Source organism: Cylas formicarius, unplaced genomic scaffold, assembly GCF_029955315.1.
Source record: "Cylas formicarius isolate icCylForm1 unplaced genomic scaffold, icCylForm1.1 PGA_scaffold_6__28_contigs__length_40554024, whole genome shotgun sequence".
NCBI classification, from domain to species: Eukaryota; Metazoa; Arthropoda; class Insecta; order Coleoptera; family Brentidae; genus Cylas; species Cylas formicarius.
The window spans coordinates 2709178-2731920 of NW_026844347.1; the positions used below are offsets into that span (position 1 = coordinate 2709178).

Consider the following 22743-nt stretch of genomic DNA (forward strand, 5'->3'; position numbering starts at 1 on the left):
TGAAGAAGTAGTGATGATCCACTGACCCGTGTAATGATAGTTTTTAGTATATTGTTCAGTGTATATATTATATTATTTTGATATCGAGGTTATTAACTATTACTTCTCTAATCTGGGATAGGTGGTACATCCGGCTCCACTCCTCCGAGGTGAAAAGATGAATCTCAATAATAAAAATAATTTTAAAAGTATTATTTGGCAATTACATTTTTTGATAACATAATATTTAAACTCAATTTGTTTTCATTTAACCTAAGTCAATAACAAGAAAAGCTGTTTTTAATAAAGTGCAAAATCCATCCAACAACTTAGAGTTCAGAGTTTAAGACGTCAAAAATAATGTTATAAAGTACCACCCGGAACACGTTCCAAAGAACGATTCATTGATTAATTGAACGTGAGAGTAGATTTTTTGATTTTAATAGTATTTTCATTTGATTTTGACCGAGGTTGTGGTCAAAAAGTTAATTGGACCAAAATCCCGTAACTTCGCAATTTTTGTTAGAATATTTGAAGCTAATTATATCATACTGCTAAATCTGGTCACGCACAAAATTAACCATTACACAGATTCTCACCCTTCTGTTGCATTTTTAGTCAATTAAAGGCAACTGTTAGACCTGAAAATGCTTGACCGACTTTTATTGTAGAATTAATAAGAAAATGTCCCAATGCCCTATTTCCACAGATAATTGAAAAAATTCAGTCTGTCATGTGGAAATCATAAAAAATTCTTGTTTGATACTCTGGACCATGATGTAATTCAAACGATTTAATAAATGTTGATAATAGTGACAGCGAAATGTAAATAAACTCTTAATATTAACAGTACTGTATTACTGAGGTTATTTTATTTGAGAATTTCTGTATAAACTTTTGATCTTAATTATTATTACGTGTTTTATTTAGAGCATAATAAATTAAATACAACAATTACATAACTAATTTTATCGACCTTCTGTCATTTGTTTGGTTATGGTCGGCTCTTGTCCATGACACAAGTAGTTTTGGTGCAACCATTAAGTCCAAACCAAATACATGAAATAAACTAAAATTTGAAAATTGGAAATTTGAAAAAACCAGGTTTATTAGGTAGGGGAGGGTTTTTCCAAGAGCATCATTAAAATATTATCGCACGAAAGAAACCAACGGAAATTTCTAATCGGACTTAACAAGTAAATTATAGTTGATTACGGAGTTAGTTGGCATGGAACATGGATCGTGGATATTTAAAAAGCAAAATTCATTCTTGGACAAAATACGATTGTGGAACAACCTTTGCCACATAGAAATGATAAGGTTTAATCCTCACATAAAGAACTTTTCGTTAGTCATTAAAGTTAACAAAAATAACAGTGTCATTGGCAAACCGTCATAGTGCTGATGACTATGACTATTACTACTACTTTTTTTTATATCTGGGACGGGAGGGAGGATGAATCATTATACCATTAAAATCATTCTTTTTGGTAACATAATATTTAAAATTTCTTTCCTAATGTTGATACAGGGTTCCCTAAACGCGATGCGCTTTAGAAGTATATGGAGAACGGAGAAAGATAGGCATTTAAAAATTGGACTGCGGCCGCCATAGGAGGCTACGATATATATATTTTTTAAATTATGAAACTTTCTATGCAACATATGTTGTAGTTTCTTAGAATATTTAACGAAAAACATCGATCATGGAAATAATTCACTATTTTTCAACCATTTTAGGTCAAAATCTGAAATTTTATTTTTCCGGCTTGACAATGCTGACGTTTCGCCAATGGTCCTATTGGCTTCTTCAGAACGTAACTGAAACTGGCTCGCATTCTACTTTGTAGTTGCTTATATATTCTTTGAAGGGAGGTATAAACATTGCCATATTGGTGAAAGACCTGAATCGCGGTTAAGATTGTTTGGTTGGTTATAGATTTCTATAGATTCTTGGATTTTTCAACTGCTGCTTATTTGCAGTAGTCTTTCAGTCTTTAGCTCTTTCATGTTCTTTGAGCCTGCGAGTCAGTTTCAGTTACAGTCTGAAGAAACCAAGAGGATGATTGGCAAACATCCAGAAGATTTGTAAATAGTATAGAGGAATTTATTCTCGATTTAACAGTATTAACACATACCATACCTATTTTGAACCCTTTTGGGGTTAAAAGCAAAAAGACTAGAATAATGAAATTTAAGCAGTATGCCATGGTGATAATGCTATAATATTTATAGATCATAAATGAATCCTTCTTTTTGATTGTCGTAATAAAATTCCAGTAATATACAGTATATTTTTGCAAAAGGTGCATAAATTTGTAAACACTCTGTATGCGATATTTTAAATATTATGATACAAGCCGTAAACAAAATTTTAGATTGCCATCTAAAACTGTTAAAAGATACATAATTCTCTAAAAATGAATTTTAATCTGATATACAGCTAAAAAGAGCTTTAATATATTAGAGCTTTTCATACAATCTAAAAAAATTAAGTTGGTGTCTGGCTCCAGGAGATGCGGCAACTATCCAATATCCCAAATATTTTAAAAATTGATATCATAATCTCCGATACAGTCAACTCAATTTTTAAAGGCTTATCTTTAACCATCCAGGCCATCGAATTTTTTTTTAGTCCCCGGTATGATTTGATGTCTACACCTATGCTAAACATCTACTTTTCAGTAAAAACTTACGGCATTGGCAGTTTGAGGTGACAGTCTAGTTGCAGGTATGAGCGTCTCGGCGTCGACGGCATGATGGACGACGTATTGACCTCCGGCAGTTGTATAACCAACGGTGGTGCCGGTGGTGGTATTTCCTGAACTGTTGGGGTTTGCTGTGGCGTAATACTGACCCTGGGCTTGGCCAGTGTTTGTTATGGGGTAAAGAGTAGCTGCAGAATCGCCCACTGCATAAACGGGATACGCCCTGAAATAAAATATTTATTATTGTAAGATGGTAAATGTCAGATAAAATCCGTTATTAATAGCGGATTTCTTCGCTAAAGGGATCAAATTATACCGACAGACATGCAGTGTGGCCGTTAGTACCTAAACGTTGTAGTACCTTGGTTTGTTTAACTGCATATAATTTCAATATGAAATTCTACGCAACAAATAAATTTGATAACATTCGGATCTTCCTAACCCCATCTTTTAACCCTTTGGGAGAAATTGAGTATCAAAAAATCTTGAAGTGGAAACTTAGAGTGCCAATCAAATTATAATGACGAACGTGCGTGGAGATCCCATAACTCTAAAATATTTCATAAATAAATAAATAAATAAATAAATTTGTTGTTTTTGGGATTTTCGTAACCCCTTTCCAAATGAAATTAATTGTTGGGAGAAATCAAGTATTAAGGGATCTTTAATTCGACGCAAATTGTGGGCCCATTAGCGCTCGGATATAGTTACTAATTGTGGCACAATTGTGAGGATTACTATGCAAAACGTAGACAACGAGGACCATCAGTTTCTTGCTTCCCAAAAACGTTTTATAACGCCAATTTGTTTGTTCGCGGCCAGATATTTTATGTTTAAAATGGAGGTGGAGCTTTACTCCAGATCCGCACAATCAAATCAATCAAATAATTTATTTTATTTTATTCATACCCCTCTCCCCCCTCATAATGGGCTATGAGAATAATACAGGAACTCTTAAAGCCACCATGAAATAAATGTTGAGAAGGGCAATACGCACACGTTCAATAACGAGAAGTATTTTCTCAAGATATGATCAGATATTGATATGTGTTTAGAGAAAGACGAGTTACGGGTGTAGTCATAGTTAATTGCAAAGAATGAAAATGGCATAAAGTGTGTGAAATAACATTGGCGAAACGCATCAGTTACGGCCACTATATTTCCAAAAACACACAATTTTTAGGGTAAATAGAAATAACGTTAGTTTAGTTAATAAAAATGTGTCCGAAAAAATAAAAAATCGCTTTTATAGTATTATTTCTGAAATGCTTTAAAATACCTAAATTTTGCAAACAAACTTTTAATATTTTGTTACTTGCTTAAAGTGAAAAACAATATTCGTTTTAGAGTTATTTTTAGTGTATTTTGTATCATCACTAATGAACTAATAGTATTGTGAATTTTGAACTTAAATTTTGTCAGCAGTAGACTTTATGACCCGATTAAATGTAGTTGTGGTATAAAGTATATTAACCGTTTCAAAAATAATTTTAAAAATATTATATTAAAGCGTTTTTTGAAACATCCTGCTTGTTATATTTTTCTAGCATAGCAGGCTATCACTGAAAGTTATAGTTTATTTAGTAAGAATAAAGATCAAGTAGTTTAGTTAATTTACAACCCATGAATATGCTCCTCTTGAAATTCATTAATTATTATTAACAATTACTACAGCTTCAAATTACCAATAGTTACTACGTAATAATTTTCTCCCAAAAGTCATTATTTATTTTTAAACTTATTAAATAGATGCTTATAGAAAAACAGGACAATAGTTTCAGGATATTTTAATTTGTGTTTGTAAAGGTTGCAGAAACGAGTAGATTACCATTCGTAGTTCATGCTTTTGAATGAAACCTTTATTTATATAGGTTTATAGGTGTTTTTATCAAGAACCTCTGCTCTTCTTTAGATATAATGTTAGTTCATTGCTTCAACTAACCAAGACTATTCATAAATTTTCCGTTATAAAACACATGGAACTTTATCATGTAGATGATAAAAACTTCTGTTATTTACCACCTGAGTGACGCATTTTTTGATTCCCGTAAGGTTAATTAAGTGCAAAAGCTACATCACCATTTTTTTTGCTGGGTTGTCAAATGTTTCAATTGCTTTGGCAACAAGCAAACGCAACTCAACTTACCAATAAATTTGTGCGTCACATTCACTGAATATAAAGTAAAACTAAACGATGATTAAGTGAAATTAATGGCAAAAGTTTATGACATACTGAAGTTGTGTCCATGGGAACTACGTTTTTTAGCGAATATTTTTTAAAAAACAAATTGCAGTTGCCAAATAAGTGGTCAATTAAAACAACACATTATTAAAAAAAAATGTTTCTCGATTAATATCGTCACATAAAACTTACATCTGTGTCGGGCCACCATTCGTTTGTGAAGCGTAAATTTCCGGTTCAACATATTGGATATGGTAACCTTGGTGCGAAGCCACAGCTTCTCCGTCGGCAACTGAAAAGAAACATGGACATTTTAATTGCGCTCTACATTAACAAACAAATTAATAATTATTTAAAAATATATTATTTATTCCTTAAAACCATACCACGGGATGAGAAGTATGAATGGTGATACTTAATTTTTAAATTGTTTCTAACAAATATAACTTAAGTTGCTCAAATAATTTTAATTTATACAGATTGACGCATCCTGATTGCAATTAGGAGCGTTTCGCAAACCTAAGCTATTTTTTTGTGAAATGTATCCTAAAAAAATTAGAAAAATTTACGTAGAATGCAATCGATTCTGACATCAGCCAAATGTCCCTGTCGTACTTCCGTCTCTGGTAGGAGCCAGAAACGTTTATTTAGCACAATTTAGAAGGGTTGTTCAGGGTGACCAAGTAAGTAATACAAAGTACTATATTTCGTAAATTCTTCATCATCAAAACTTGCGGTAAAATATTCTAATACTAAAGTAAGATTGTGGAAAATATTTTAGAATATGAAGAGTAAGCTAGAGTAAGTAGTGACTAAAATTAACTTGTTAACAAATATAAAAATTGTACTTGCACACCAGTGTAATTTGTCTGTGTTGGCCACACAACATAAATGATTGGAAATTGGAGTGTTTCTATTATTACATGTTCAAGTTTTTTTTTTTTCAGACATCCATATACTGTACATACTGTACTGTTCATCGATCGGTATAGTGTAGTAATATAGTATACAATATGTCTTAGTAAATTGGAACCATATGAGAAACTTATTTATTGCGAATTTTAGAAAAAAAAAACTATCTTTATAAAAAGTTCTGCATGTTCTAAAATCAAAAATACAGTCTTCAGATATAATTTTTTTCTAGTAGTATACTAGGTTTTGTCAAAATATACAAATTTGTACGCACGTTTGCTATTAGGCCAACAAAATGACCAACTTAAATTCACAAATTTATAAATATCAAAAAAGCTGATGAAAGATTAATTCAAAGAATTTACTACAAAAGGGATTTAAACACGCAAAATGGAATCTGAAGTTAAGTTAAGTACTTCTTACCAAAGCGTTCAAGTAGGGTTAATCTGGTTGGATTGACTTAAGGAGTACGGTTTTACGACCACGAGGCTAAATCTAAACTTTATTGTACAATAACGGACTGTACTTAAAATTGAACGGCCCACTAGACGACCAATATTCGTATTTTTTTAAATTTTTCTTCTTGTTCTATACGAGAACATTTTACAATAGTGCTTGTCACAAGAAACAAGCCAACTTTTCTAATCCATAAAAATTTATTTAATAAATATGCTCTATTTCCACAAAAGCGAAAAAAACAAAAATAGGAAATATTAGAAAATTCTCCTCTGGTGGCTTTCTGTCAAAATAACATAATATAATAAGACTAAAACGCTTTAGATTCAACAAATAAATAAATGCAGTCAAATTTTGTGGACGTGGTTTTCCTTTTATTACGGAGTGAGGGCACTTTTCTCTGACAAGTATTGTCGTACTTAATTAAATTCAAACTGATTATTGTTTTCATCTTCGGAGAAAATACTATAGCTAGACAACTAAGGCAAGAGTGAGAATAAAATTTAAAAAAAAACAGCTTGGAGAGTTACCTTGGAAAACCATATCATGATTGTGTATGACATGTTTCCTATGACAAAACATGTTTAAAACTAACGCCGCGCCACCAGTTCTCAAAACATTTTTCCGGTCAAACTTCCCGCACCGCACTGTATCAAAGCTCGGAGATGAGCACGTTCAGAGGTAAAAGTCAATTCAGGTGGAAGTAATTCAATCACAATATCAACTACTACCACCGCCCCAAAGTTCCCCCAAAATAAAGAATTATAAAGAGATATTCGATAGGTATGAGTCACGTGAAGGTACAAACATACAGTGACGAAAACATTTTCGAATATTCACATTAAAATTTTGGATTTTTTTCTTTAACAGTTTGGCAAAAAGCAAATGACAATTAAGTACATATCAGGATCGTGTACAAATAAGTCGAGTTATAATTTTTGTGTAAAGTATGACTTCTTTTGGTCCAGGGAGATTTAGTTTTGCTTACCAGGTAGCATATATCATAATGGTCATAGGATTATAAGAAGGAATCTTGTTATGGAAAGCGATCGTTAATGGCAGTGTTCCGTCAGGAAGCGTATAATTGTAGTTTATTTGCAATAGAGGAGGGGCAAATACTAAGACCGGAATGCCATAAAACTAATGAATTCTTTTAATTTAAAATTGTTTTTCTACTCCCTACTCCAAAATTGGGCATGTTAACCGTTTCCGGTACTTTGACGATTTTAGTCGCTGGTATTTTGAAATTTCTCAGTTTTGATGGTCACGTAACACATCTTCTAGTGAACGTATTCGTGCTGTTCTGCAAAAATGTACCAAAAAATAATGGTCGTAAAAAAGGATATTATGCAACACTAAATATACTAAACACTCGCGCCGCTGACCTCCACTCGTGCCAAATGCCGTTTACCATTACTGAACCTCTTTGATGATATGTTTATTAAGAACTCTCTCGCTTGACTACATTGGCGTTTATCTAACTTGTTACATAATTTAAAATCTTTTCAGTGTATACTTGTTTAATGTTTTAATGTTTTAAAATAGTTATGCGATAACGATAGCAAATAAATAAATACGTTAAGGTTTAATCGAATTGACGTCCATACTTCCGATTCGCAATTCAATTTTTTTAAGACACTCTGTAACACGATACTCAATTTGACATCCGAGAGGAAGCGATAATCTGATACACTCAGGTGACGTGTGTCAAACATGTGACCGATCAGGTGTACGTGATTTCGCCTATTGTAACATCGGAACAAGTAGGGGTGACTAAAGAGGAGGGCGAAATGCATCCGTACGAAGATCTGGACCCAATCACGTCAAATTAAGACTTCTTATGGCGGCAGAGGGAGTTATGTAATTAATACGTAGGGCGTACATTAGGGAAAACTAGGCAGGTAGTTAATTGAGTATTAGGGCGGTTGTTAACATCAAAAGAAATTGGAGAATTTAAGGGACGCATCCTTGAACATAATTGCAATATTTAATGGGGGACTTTCGTTCTTAGGTCGTATTTTTTAATACTAGTATATATTAATATTAAATACAGTAAATAATCAAACAATCAAAGATAGGATGTCGAGTTTTCAATTATTTAAAGAGAATGAAGTTGAATGAATGTTGTTTTGTATATTTGCCTTTTATGGGAAATTTCACGTGAGATGAAATTAGAAAATAATTTGCTAATCCAATATTTTTTTAAAACCTGGCTCGAAAATGACGTTAAAACTTGGAGCGTCCGTTTTATTGCTTTAACGACTGTTTCAAAAAACCTATTCAGACCATGTGGCCTCTGAATTGGTTTCCATATTAACTAAATAAATAGACTGAAATATTTGGACATTTTGTAGCTTATTATTTGGGGGGGGGGGTCGATCGGTTAATTTAAGAATAGTACATTATGCAACAAGTGCGGTAAACGGCATTTGACACGAGCGGAGCGATTGTTAAATAAAAGAGTGACTTAAAAAGTTTACTGAACGTGTTGCATGCAGCATACTATACTTTTTCTACGACCGTTAGTTTTTGGGTACATTTTCGCAAAACAATACAAATACATTCACTGACATGACTGTCGGAATTGATAAACGTTAAAATAAATCCGAAAACATCCGATTGCTGGATCTGTGGGAAACGAAACTGACGTGGTAAAGTGACGCTTTCCGCACCCTAGATCGGTGGGTAACTAGGTATTTTACAGACGGGAGTAGAAATATGTTATTGCTGACCGTTCTTATTTATTTTAATTTCCAGACAGTTAAATACATCGTTGGTCCTATATAATCGAAGGTATGAAAGTGGTTAGAGGAACCATTTTAAATCACTTTTTCATTAGTGGCTTACAAATTCAATAGAAGATTTTTCTAGCCCGACACCCTGAATGCACAGCGAATATGTCCGACATATTTATGTCTAGCATGCCTTTTTATTTTCACAACACAGGTTAATAAGGCACACGGTTTCAGTAGTATTTATTCATAATATTAGTTTTGATTAATCAATTTAATTTTTTTTTAGATGTTTTTGATTTTGTATTTATATTGCATTCGTTTAAAAATGAAATAGAGGTAATTATAATGTTTGAAAAACTTCGTAATAATAGAAAATTTTCTATAAAATTAATACATTATAAAAAAAACCTCCATTGAACCCTAAGTAAAAACTACATAAGCAACATTCTTTTATAATATTAACGTGGTGCCGATAGATACGTCCATGTTTAGGCTGTCTCAAAGTACATCGTCTAGGCTTTTGACGGTAAGTATCGAAATAACGTTCCGAAGGCAATACAACTCCTGACCAGTCGGTATTCTAGGACCGAGCATCAGGGACGGACTTTTAAGACGTTTCAAAAATATAAAGATTAATTATTCTATAATGTTTATTTAGGTGTAATAAAATCACATTGGCACTAATAGAAAATACTTTATATATACTAGTAAAAAGTTTTTTCGAAGTACACGCTAAAACGGGTTATTGTCTTGCCCCTTAACTACGAATAAATTATCGGTCGTTATGTTTACCCAGTGACAATAAGTTGAAGATCGCAATTAATTTGTGAGGAATGTTCCGGCAGACCATACCTATCCTGCCAATAACAAAGCAACCCCTCACAAATAATATTTTATTTACGGCATTCTTCAGTGTTGGAACACAAACTTCACTCTCATACTAAAGTTATATTTAAACAAAAAAGGACCAGCTTAAAATAAGAAAAATAATATCATTAGAATAATAAGAAAACATTAAAACAAAAAAATATTATTTTTAACATTGTTTTGAAACTCCTGGAACTCTTGATTGCAATGTTTGTAAATTATTGTTTATGCAATGACAAATCCATCGCTTGCAGCTTTTGTAAAAAAACACATAAAAAAGGTCGTTAATCCAAAACAACCAAAAAATGCTATCAGAATTTCGGACCATCAATTTTAGAGCATAAGATTTTAACTTCTTTTCTAATCATTTGTAGCTTCACCTGCAACTTATCAATCAATCCTCTGATAGGTGGAATAAGTGAAAGTAAAGTGAAATTTTCACCACTTCACCATACTTTCTCAATAAGGAAATAAGACAACTGTTTTTATAAACTATGATATCAGTAACAATTTTCGTAATTACCCAAAAGTGTTTTTATAGAAGTGCAGGAAAACAATGCATCCTTGCAACCAAGAAAATTTTTACAAAAATAAAAATCTAAATACAAATATTGGGAAGTTGTAAGAGGAAAGTGTACTGTTCCGGGCGTGTGGTTCTAATTTTACATCCGACCCATTTACTGGGTTTTTGAAAAGTTGTATAACAAAATGTTTCTTAATTTCTCCCTACAACTTTTACAATTCGTTATTACGATTATGAGTTTTGAGGTTGCACAACGCTCATTATTTGTGACGCCTTATTATCATTCCTGCTTTCATCCTTCCATGGTCTTTCTATAATTCTATAATCCATCTTTTGGTGACGCAAAATATTGAAAACAACGAAATTGTTTCAATTCGTCCGTGTATATGGGTAAAAAAAGGAATGGGCGTCATACCCCCAGAGCATCGGATGGAATCAACGTATAGATTGCCGGAAAGTGATTATGTAGATGGTAGTGGAAGTTATCTTGGGGAACGAAAGTCGGGAAAGAACGATATGTCTTTGAGATAACTCTGATTATTTTTAATGATTATAATACTTTAGTTTAAAAAATTGATTGTTTTGATTAGTTTTTTGATGACGCTCTTTACTTAAACAAACTATCATACGATTTCATCAAGCAATCGATGATGAAATTAAATTTGAAAATTGAATGACGAAAAGCTGCCTTTTAACATGTAACATTTCTTACACCTTACATCGCTAAGTAAATTAAACTGAAAACAAATTGTGGTGAATACTGAATTGAGTATTGAGAACATTAAAATCAGTTCTAAAAATGATTTTTTTGTTTCTGGGGTTAGTCAACCCTCGCTGAACATGTTTTTGTTGCTCCAAAAAGATGTAGAACTATAGACTCTTGTAAAATCTTTGTTTATGGTTCGATTTTGATATATTTTTTTGTTGGATGGGTCTCTAAAGTCATGGCCAATTGAGATTTTAACAAAAGACAAAGCAGTACTTAGAACCCAACTATACCAATTTCCATAATGTTTCAATACATTCATACATTCATATACAAACATCGCTGTGAAATCTTTAATTACGGTTTGATTTTGAATTTTTGTTGTTGGATAGATCTCTCAAAAACGCACTTAAACCTTGTTTCTTATTACATCAAACTAACCGGGGCTCATTTTTGATGTCAAATATCGAGAAGGGCTATTAGGGATTTCTTTAAGAATACAGTGTCAACGAATTCTTATTCAGGACCACATAAAATCTAACTATATTAATTTCCATGAAATTCGAATATAAGGTGGTCGAAATATCGCGCGTGCCTCGAAGCATTACTTCTGTAGAATGTTTGTTTATGCCTTAATTTTGGTAAATCTTGTTTGCTGGATAGATCTTACTAAAGAGAAATGAAACGGGTTTTTCCATACAGCATCGACTAAAATCATGGCTAAACTGACAATTTTTTGAAGCGAAAAATCGAGAAGTACTTTTAGAGATTTTTTAAGATTGAAAATGACAACAGGACTACCTAAAAGTAACTAGACCAATAACCAAAGTTCTTAATGTTTTAAAAAAATAGATATTGTAAACCTTGTAAATAATGATTATTTTGTATGGGATTTGAAGATATTAAAAATTTTAATTATACAAATTCCAAAAATAATGATACAAAAGAATTTTTAAGGGACATTTATTTTTTTGTATCATTGTGAATTTGACTGTCGAATATTCGCTTCTCCATGGCGAGCTGGTTTTACTAAGGAAAGGAAGGACGTCAATCAATTTTGATATTTCTGTTTATTATTAGATGAGAATTGAAAATCTTTTTTAATTAAAAAAATACAGCGTTGTAAAGTCTCTTTAGTTCATATCTAATCCTCTCTAATCATATTTAATTTTTGAGTGAGCCTTTCAGTGAAGTCTATCCAACAAAAAAAGAATTGTCAATAATTAAGCCATAAACAAACATTCTACTGGAGTAATGCTTAAGCGAGGCGCCCGCGATATTCGAAATTTATGGAAATTAGTATAGTTAGGTTTTATGTAGTCCTGATTAAGAATTCGTGGACACCTTATTCTTAAAGAAATTAGTTCCAGTTAGCAACGACTTCAGGTTGATGTAATAACAAACATAAGACTTTAGTGCGTGGCGATTCATTTTTTTTTAAATCCCTAATAGTAATTCTCTCTTCTCTCTCTTTTGTTAAATAGTCTCAGTTTACCATGATTTTAAGTTGAAGCCATAAGCAAAACAATGTTTTAGTGCATGTTTCAGAGACCTATCACGCAAAAAAAATGATCAAAATCCAACCACAAACAAAGATTTTACGAGGATGTACAGTTCTTAATTGGGACACACTGTATATACATTATTTTAGCGGATCTTACATTTTAACTTAGTTTTTCCATGAAGTTTATTTATTCATGTTTACAAAAACTATAATAATTTAAAAAAATCCCCTAAAAATATAGGGATCTTACTTTTTACATGACATGTCAATGCCTAAAGCATTAGAAAGTTATGCTGAAAGATATTTTATTAGGAAAAAAACATTTTATCACTTGGATGACTGCTTAAGTTACAAATGATAACATAGGATAAAAATGTTCTTTGTCTCGATATTTTTTTGCGCAATATTAAGAAATTTGACCTTTCCTATGGAAAAAAATACTAGAGCTTGCGAAATTACAGACACAAATTAATTTATGGTATTGACCTCCATGTATTAGGTTGGGTACGTGCTTTTGCTGTGGTTTGGGAAAATGAAACTAATGTGACCAGTTGCCCTATCATGCAAGTCTACATAAATTTGCCTTATTTAAGCTTGTAAGTGTATGCTTCAATGTTAATATTAAGAGTAGTCATATCCTACTAAGAAATTTAAGCATATATATTATTGAAAATACTAAATTTTGCGGTTGTTTCCTAAAATAACTGAATACAACTATTTGCCAACATTTAATCCATATTTTTCTACAAATTAACAGTGCTATAAGTGAAATTTAGTAACTTCAATTTAACAGTTTTTCGCACTAAACTTTCAATCTCCATTTTTAAATCTTAATTGTTATCGTGCATAGATTTCCTTTCGTCATTTGTAACACTTACCAGTAACAGTAATAAAATGAGGGGACGTAGTCGCAAGGGGGTCTTCTTGGTTATCACCTTGTTGTTCTCCGACTGCTGTACTTTCGTTGCTGGAGTCCCCTGACTGTTCCAAAGTGATTACCGGTACCCCGTTTACTAAAGTACCATTAGCCGCGCTCTATAAAAAAAAGCCACTGCTCTTTACGTACACAGAAGTTAAGGAAAAACAACAGATGCTTATAATCAAAATCTAATTAATTTAAGTCTAATGAGTATGTAAATGTAAAATTCCAACTCAGAGCCTTCTTATGACCTGAAGATTAAGAAAGTATCGTGCTGAACTGACGGAGTTGTTTTAAGTTTATTAAGCGTTATTCAGTGGTAATTGATGTCTGAGCATAGGCGACATTTTCAACCAAGATCAAAATGAACACTGACTTACATCTTATCTAATCCTACGCACGATTGAATATAACAACACAAAAATATTTAAAACCGACTAACTAAAGAAGAAAAAAATTTATGTAAAAAGTGAAAATGATGTCAAACGATACCTGATGCAAACTGGCTGGTAGAACGATGAGCTGAGTCGGTTGAGTCTGAGCAGGGGGCGTAGTGGCAGGGGCGGGAGTAGGCGGGCTGCTGCTGTTTCCTGCTGCAAAGCGAGCTGCTGTTGCCATGGCGGCGTCTCCAAGACTACTCTGGTTGCCCTCTGGAATGGCCAATACGGGAGAGAATTAGTCGGATGTTTCGGGTATGCAGGATCAAAATCAAATACGCCAACGTGATTTTTTTTTTTTGGATTTACGACACAACTTGGTAGCAGAGTTTTACCTGTTATAATACATGTTTATGTACAAACGTAGCTAGGTTGACAAACGAACATTGTAAGTTGACAAATTGGCAAGCTGCATCAAAAGAGCTCTTTTTTTCTTAACAAAGTGGAACGCGAGCAGTTATATGTATGCCATTTATTTGGTATGGAAAACATGCGTTTGAAAATATCTCATTAATTGATTTGGTCTGCATGGTTTTTCATTTAGTTGTGATGTAAGAGAAAAATGTAAATCCATATTTGCACAAAGTAAGGCAAAAGAGACGCAATGATAATAATATATAACCAAAATTAAAATAATTAATAAGTTACAATGATGATGATTTCTTTGAATAAATTTGCATTTTATTTAATTTAATATTAAAGGGCCGTTTTATCCACAACGAGCTGCACAAAAAAAATTGCTAACCATGAAAGAATTTAAATAAAAAATTTTGTTTGTGCTAAAAAAAAGAAAACAATAAGTATCATCTTCTGGAATTTTCAAATTCTTATTTGACAACCTTCCCATATAATAGCAATAATAATAATATACAAATATATCATGAAAACCATGTGCTAGTAAATGTTGTAGTCTTGGGTGTTAAAAAATAAAATCTGAATACACTTAATTTTTTTAATTTTTTAAAATACAGTGGATATTTTTGAAAACCCCACATTTGTTTCAATGAATGTCAAGTCCAACCAAATGCTCATAAAAATTATCACCGACCTTTTTTGAAGATTTTGAAAGTTAAATTAAAAAAAAAGTGAATAAAATTGACAACAAAGTCCACATGATTCTCATTCAAAATAAAACATGTTATGACCGGGCCTCATTCTGAAATTTCAGTTTACGCAGTCGTTCGTTTCACAAACAAGTAGCAAACGAATGCAAAAACTGCATCTTTCTAACATTAAAGATTAGTGCGTATCGAAATTGGCATAGTTGTATAGTGCGAACATTCTAAATCGATTGCCTATTTTATTCCAAATAATTATTCCATTGGGTGGTTTGTAAATGGACCAATTATTTGTGACAAAAAGGTCCAATATTATCCTCGCCAGTTTTCTTTTATTATGTACCCAACGAATATTAAAACTGTTTTGTACAACATTTTTAAAAATTGTTTTGCTGCTGAAGTTAAAAACAAATTACCGTTTTAAATAGAAGTAGCTTTCTGGGCCGGTAATTCCTTATAAGTGGTATAAGAACGAATGGGAATTTAGAAAGCTAATATATTTGGCGTATTGAAAGTTATAAATTTTATTTGAAAGCGAAAAAAATAATTCTTTCAAAGAAACTTCCATAGGCCATTGTAATCAAACTTGCTGTTGGCTTCTTCAGAACTTAACTGAAACTATATCAAGCAAGTTTGACACACAACCGAATCCCGAAGATTTTTAAATAGTGGGTGTTTTTATTTATAGCGATTCTAAATTTCAAATTAGAAAAAAACGCCTATTGACAACAAAAAAAACAGAATGTAAATTATACTAAAATTATTAAAAATACCACCAGAACATATTTTTTATGCTTAATACAACAACAAAAAGAAGATTGAAAAATGCGAATTTCACAGTAGTATTTCCGATAATAATTCGAATGAGGATCCATCTACCCGTCGCACGTCATCTGAGTGGTACGACAATTTGTAAACCCAAACTATCATTAGGTCTCGAAAATTTAAAAATTTTCACTAACATACGCGGCAACGTGGTTATCCAAAAAAGAAACTTACATTAGCTATAACTTCAAGCACCATTAAACCTCCAATCGGTATAATAATCGACGATAAGTATTGCACACGGGCTATTTAATTGCCTCGGCTTAACGCCAGAGAGTTTTGGAAGCACTACTAATTCCCATTTTGATATACATAAGGATCGGTTGCTCGATGGTCACTAAATTGGAAGGTGCACCCCCATAACTTAAACCACGTAAAAAGGCGCCCTTATCGAAGCAACGTGTACAGCTGCGGACGGAAACAACAACCGATGACTATAACGTTATACCCTAATGATACATTAGTGCCCTTTCCTACCGGGAACTACCTTGTAGCAGCTCAAGTTGTTTTTTATAATTTATAATATAATTAGTAACTCGGGACAACGAAAACACTTTTTTAGATTATGATACTTAAAATAGCAATGCTAATTACAGAAATAAATGATTTTTATATAAAAAAATTGTACCATGCTTTGGTTTTAATTCGGTTGACTTTTAAAAGGTCAAAAAAAAGAATTGATTTTGTTTTCTGTTAAGTTTTACACTGGAAGTAAAAAAATTTAAAACTGGCAACTGTCAGATTGACAACTGATTCTTTTACATACATAGATGCCATAAAAATTTAAAAAAGACTTTTTCTGCCTTTTCTTTTCATTTGTTTGGGGCAAAATTTCTACAATTAGTTACAATGCGGGCTACCATGTGTTTCCAAAAACTTTTGTCTAATAATTTCTTAGATGGAGCTATGTACCTGGAAATTGCTGCTGTAAAATTCTTGAGAGTTTGTCGACCAATGTTACTTTGTCCTTATATGTCGAACATAAAACATTTTTCTTCCGTACAATACCTTAATTTGTTTCTTGTTCAACAAACCGTCACAAAGAATGTTTATATGACATTTAATAATTCGATCCAAACTATGACAATTCTTATAAATAACATAGACACGGATATCTTGATGTATGAACAGAAAGGGTATGTGTGGCATATTCTAGTTACAATAAAGTATACTTCAATAACTAATGATACAAAGAATAATACATACATTTCGATATTTGACAGTTTGAACAATAACTTAAACTAAACAAAATGTGAAAAATGTAAATATTATGGGACAAAATAAAATGTAGGTAGGAATATATTAGAGTTAACTTACAAAAGCTAAGTTTGATATTACTAGAACACCACTCGTTATTCGGTTTAATTCTCGGGCCCACTATATAATAGACAGTAAAATTAGTACACTGCCATACTCTGTTCACAAACACAATTATAGTATATTCCATGCAAAATACTTATTTTTCAACCAAGGAGTATCTGAACTTAAAGAAGGTACTACAAATTCAAGTTAAACCATTTGAAATAAATGACATTTTGCATTTAACGTTGTAAATTTGGACAAAAAAGGAAATAAACTATTCTTCGATTGGTTTATCAGCAAAAGGTGGGTTCGGTCCATAGTTGTACGCATTGAGCATGAATAAAAATGACGGTTATAGGTGGTGGCGTTATTCTGCTATTCACGCACCTGTCCGACAGATAATGCAGTTCCCAATATACCGGTGTGGATTAAAAAGGGGTGCAACTGTGGCGTAATTATCTTCGAAAAGTATTCATCCACCTGGTTTCGTTGTGTAAGTGAGTCATAGGACTTGCGGACTTTGATTATGGGAAACCATTCGGCGGACAGTTTACAACCTGATACGAAATGGTACAGAGGTCTTAATAATTATACACGGTATTTCAGCGTGTCGTGCGCAGCTGTCTGAAATAGGCAATTTTAAGGCTAAAAAAACTTACCGGAAAATGGCAAATTTTGTCCAATCTCCCAACTTCATCTTCATTCAACTTCATTTATGATCGGAATATTCCTAGATTTTAGAATATTTTAACATGATGGCGTTAATTAAGTAGGGAATTTAATTCTACTGATTTTCCTGCATTAAAAGAGGAGGCGGAGATTTTTCGCAGCTATTGTTAAAAATTTTCTAGTGATTAATTAACAATTGGTTAAAAAATAAAATAAATTGAATTTGTATCAGTTTACATGCAAATATCAACATTACCTCAAATTTAATGTTACAACGATATTTAGATATTAAACTGGTTTAAGGAATAAAAAAAAATAGATTGAAATTGTTAAGTTTAAACTAATAGCAACATTTTTGCATTTTATGTTCTTATCTTTGTGATGCGTTACGAACGTCACTGAAATAATGTTATCTATAATCTAGTCCCTTTCTACTCGGTGGGTGTAAGGGTGCAAATAATGTTCTATTTTATTTAATATAATCATTGAACGCCTTTTCACTTGAATATTACAAATTCTAAAGAAAAATAACGTCACTAATCGACGGCATGTTGCATTGTTCCCTGGGCAGAAATATTAAGGTTTTTCAAAACTCACTTTAGTCCAAAAGTTAAGTCAAAGATAACAACCGAGAAAGTTGAATTAATTTTTCTACTTCATTTTGAATCAATATTTCTGAATAAATTTTGGTTACTGTTTTAAATTTTATTTATTGTATTAATGTGACTCATTGTTTGTATATTATATATTGTTATCTACATTACGATCAATTTTCAAATCCGTCGGGCCAAAAATTATGGTTTAAAATGAAGTTAAATAGAAAAACCGAAAATTGATTTTCGCTTGGACATCCTGTAGCTCGGTCCTACCAACATTCAACTAAATTTGGCCAAACTTAATAACACCCTTAGCTTTTAGCCAAGGAATGTGCAGTTTTACTGCGTTCGATTAATTAATTTCCACCAAGGAAAAGATAACCTTAACGGCATAAGAAAATGATGCATCGGAACAGACCAGCTCGAAAAAATAAGCTTATTTTCGTTAAATAGTTGTGAACGCTGGTGCTCCAATAAGGCATGTTTCAAAGTTATTACTTTCATATCACATTTTTCTGAATAAACGATTTACAAATGTACAACACATTTTGTCAAGATAACGCCATTGGCAGAAATAAACAGATCACCAACAGAGAAAAAACAGTGTGGACAATTATTACACAGATTTTTCATATTTCTTAATTTTTAGAGCTGCGTTCATGTAACTCCCGCTTATTGTCATTCGGAGGGCAAATTACCTCTTGGAGGAGAAAGTTATCACTATGGCTACACTCCATAGCAACAAAATGGGGATGATTCGCTTTCATCGGAGCTCTCAACATTCTCGCCGTTACAGATCAATGTGGTGACCTGCTTATAGGGTACGCAATAAAACATGCCGGAGAACTTTGAAAAATGCGAAATATTTTGTAAATACTACTTTTTTCCGTTTACACAACGGCTGACAAAAAAATGCTACACACTGGCATAAGTAGGAATAAGAATCCTAATAAATATAACATTTTATTAATAATAACACGTTTTATGCTTAAGTGTTAAGTTATTTTATGCACTTAATGCTGAAAGTAAGGAGTTTCGAGAAATTTGAATAACATCTTGCCAGAAAAAAGAACATGTAAATACTTAGGTGTACCCACCTCAGTTCGTTTATGAAAAAGACATTTTGCACAAGAGTGCGAGGTATGAGGTGCACACGATGCCTTTTCTATGACTCAAATGCAGAAAATAAAAATAAAAATGTGATTTTCATGATTTCGTCCAAGTAGGTTTTGTACGTTCGCGTGCAAGGAGACTTTTTCAAAACCTGTTGTACAATTCCAGCACCATGTGAAATTTTTTCACATACTTGCACCAAAATTGAAAAAATTAATTAACACTAATAAAGTGGATTAGAAAAACAAAGATACTAAAACCTGAAAACTATTAACTATGATAAACAGTCTAACGAGTTTCGGTCATGTAGCTATTAGAGATATGCATATGAAATTTGTGAAGCAATTAAGAAGAAAAAAAAATTAAGCAGGTCCAGGCAACATGCGCATACGCGAGATTCAAAATTTCGTTTTTAACCAATGATCTTACAGCATTCAACAAACAACATGGCTGCTGAGAGATCGGTACTACAGTCTGCCTTGCGGCGCATTACTATATTATCTAATATAGCAATGTAGTAATCTATCGGCAAAGGCGAACCGCGGTCAGTTCTAGCCAAACACATCCAAAGAGACATCACAAGCCATTGATATTTCCAGGCATATTCTAAGGGCACACGATTACCATTTGCGTAAAAAGTCATATGCTTTGAGATTTTTTTACATTTCCAATTTGAACGTTTAATATGTTTTTTTTGCTGTTGGTGATTTCAGAAGTTTTTAGTTTCTAAATATTAAGTAAACAGTTATTTAATATGGTTTTGCGCTGCTTAGAGCGTGGATTAACCAGTTACGATCATCCAATCTATGGTGACATCACACAGCATAAACTACATGCTTTGATATTTCTAAGACTAGAACGTGATTGGGCCATCCAGCCATTCATAAATGTACCAGCATGACCATAAATATTTTAAAATATTTATATATTTTAAATAAATAAATAATTACCACATATGGCCATTTTTTTTTCTAAATCCCTCAACTCTCAAAAACAGTAAATATTTCAGAATATATAAAAAAAACTTTTTGTACCTTCACAGCATTAAAAACCAAAACTAACCCGAGGACAGTAAATGAGGATGGGATAGTTACATCGGTGATTTGTTTCGGTGAGTTTAGCACAACCGCGTAGGTACTGCTGCATAACGTCATACCGTCCACTAACATTACGTTTCATGTGTTGTTTACGACGGTGTTAATATGATTTAGCCTTTTAGTTTTGTTATTTTGACTTCTGATTTTCGACAAATTTTAGTTTGAACTTATAAAGCAACGTTATCATGTGAATGTCGATCCATAAGATTTGTTTTTACATTAGAGAAACAAGGAAAAATGAACAAGCCTTTTACAAAAAAACGTGAAACTATTAAAAAAGAAAGTCACAGAATTTACTGACCACAAACAATACACATTTGACATTTTACCAATATCAAAAACCAAAGAAAAGGATTAATTTGAAGGCAATTTTCTATTACTAAATCTTTCGATTCTGTGGGCTGTAATACGTCACACGGCTGAAAACTCGACCATAGCTGGCGAACGCAGCCCTTTACGAGAATTAATTAGCCTGTACTGGTTTACAATGAACATTAAGTTATTGACAGTATTAGCTCTTGGTTTCGAAAGTTTAGAATTAAAGGCTTGGCATTAAATTAACAAATAGATTAAATTAAATGTAGTTAATAACAAGAAAAAATACGGTTATTTTCAAGCGCACTCTGTGTGTCCAACGCAAAACCAGTTATGCTCTCAAAAAGGAATATTTCGCTATTAGAACCCAACTGACAATTTAAGAAAGTATCTAATTAAACCCTTATCATATAAAAAATTCATTTTCCGTTTTTTGTCAATAACTGGCACATTCTGTACATACAATATCAAAAAACGCCTTACGTAAAAATTAAACAATTTTTTGATAGAACAATGCTTCAAAAGTTTCAGTCGTATACTTGCTTTCGTTTATATTCCATTTTCTATATTTTTGGACCTATAGATTATCATTGCTTATGTCTAAACGGCCGAATTCGCAAAAGGACTCCATTCGTTTGCAATAAAGGCCTAACCACGGGTCCAACCGGAAATCACCTAATATATCAGAGAATTTTTGGAGAAGTTTTAATTATAAAAACTGAAAAATTCAATTGCTATATTCTACTAGCCATTTTATTTTTGTATCTGCTCATCGGTCAGTTGAATCTACGACTGCGCTGTCTCACTGCCGTCACGGGGAAATATTTATTGAAAGCCAGGTTGATTCGTTTCCACCAATACCTTGATAATTATAAGATTGAGTGATTTAAATGATATGTTGCACTCCTTTTACTTATATATTTATTAAAATATTTATTACAATACCTGTGTACTCTATCTAAAAGATAAATCACGAAATTTTCTTAGGGAAAGTTCACTGTACATACGTACATACATACACACTATAAGTCTTATTATAAAGAGAGATTTTTTTTAACATGCAACAGATATATCACACAAACAAAAATGTCACATTTAAAAGAGGATACTTGATAGAGGAATGTTCAATTCCTTCATAACCTTTATTACATTCCCCACAATTTTTAGAAACACCCTGGTATTCTGAATACATCCTAACAAATTACCCCAATTTGAGCGGAAAATGCAATCAAAACTTAATTTACCCATTGAGGAATGCTTCTTACAGCGATAAGTTAGAGGTAATTACTTCCACACAACTTGGGAATACTTATTAATCCTAATACACCCCAATTACTAATTTATATTCCTCTTGGCTTTTTTTAAAATTACTTTCTGGTAGGGAAAATATTTAACCCAGTCGGTATGTATTTACTTCGAGGTATATTACATTTTCAACAAAGATGTAATCTTTTGAAATGATAAAAATATATAAAAACTACGTAATGCGAAAATAACCTTAAAATTAAATAAAAATTCAAAATGCATAATGAAATGTAAAAAAATCAATCGCGAAAAAATAAAATGGAGAAATGTAATAAAAATAGTCCGAATTTACCCAGTTACTTTGTTGTTGTATACGTTGCTAGGCAGTCTCCAAGGATACGAAAATGAAATTTTTTGGCTTTGACAGGGACACAAATTTCGCGTTCACCCACAATCTGCGTTATTTTTCACTTGACTGCGTTCACTTCGTAATTTTTGCTATGTTGTGTATCTCCATTTTTGTACTAATATATTAATACTCAATAGGAACTGTTATTATTGATTATTTTAATGTTGGAGGCCGTACCGATTGCCA

At 32.3% G+C, this 22743-nt stretch overlaps 1 protein-coding gene across 5 annotated transcripts in view; it reads right to left on the minus strand.

Annotated features, from left to right (window-relative positions):
- The window catches only part of LOC132703145 (DNA-binding protein RFX2), a 37750-nt gene extending 15007 nt beyond the window's left edge, over positions 1-22743 (minus strand). For 2 of the 5 annotated variants that reach the window (XM_060672250.1, XM_060672246.1), the window contains exons 1-5: positions 22501-22743; positions 13984-14141; positions 13451-13607; positions 5062-5161; positions 2676-2910 (exon numbers count right to left, since the gene is read on the minus strand). In XM_060672250.1, coding sequence (XP_060528233.1) covers positions 2676-2910; positions 5062-5161; positions 13451-13607; positions 13984-14109 — 618 coding nt within the window. In that variant the 5' untranslated portion in view covers positions 14110-14141; positions 22501-22743. Of the gene's footprint in view, positions 1-2675; positions 2911-5061; positions 5162-13450; positions 13608-13983; positions 14142-15985; positions 16056-16723; positions 16799-17772; positions 17844-22500 lie in introns of those variants that run through there. The other 3 variants (XM_060672247.1, XM_060672248.1, XM_060672249.1) reach the window with 3 other exon arrangements.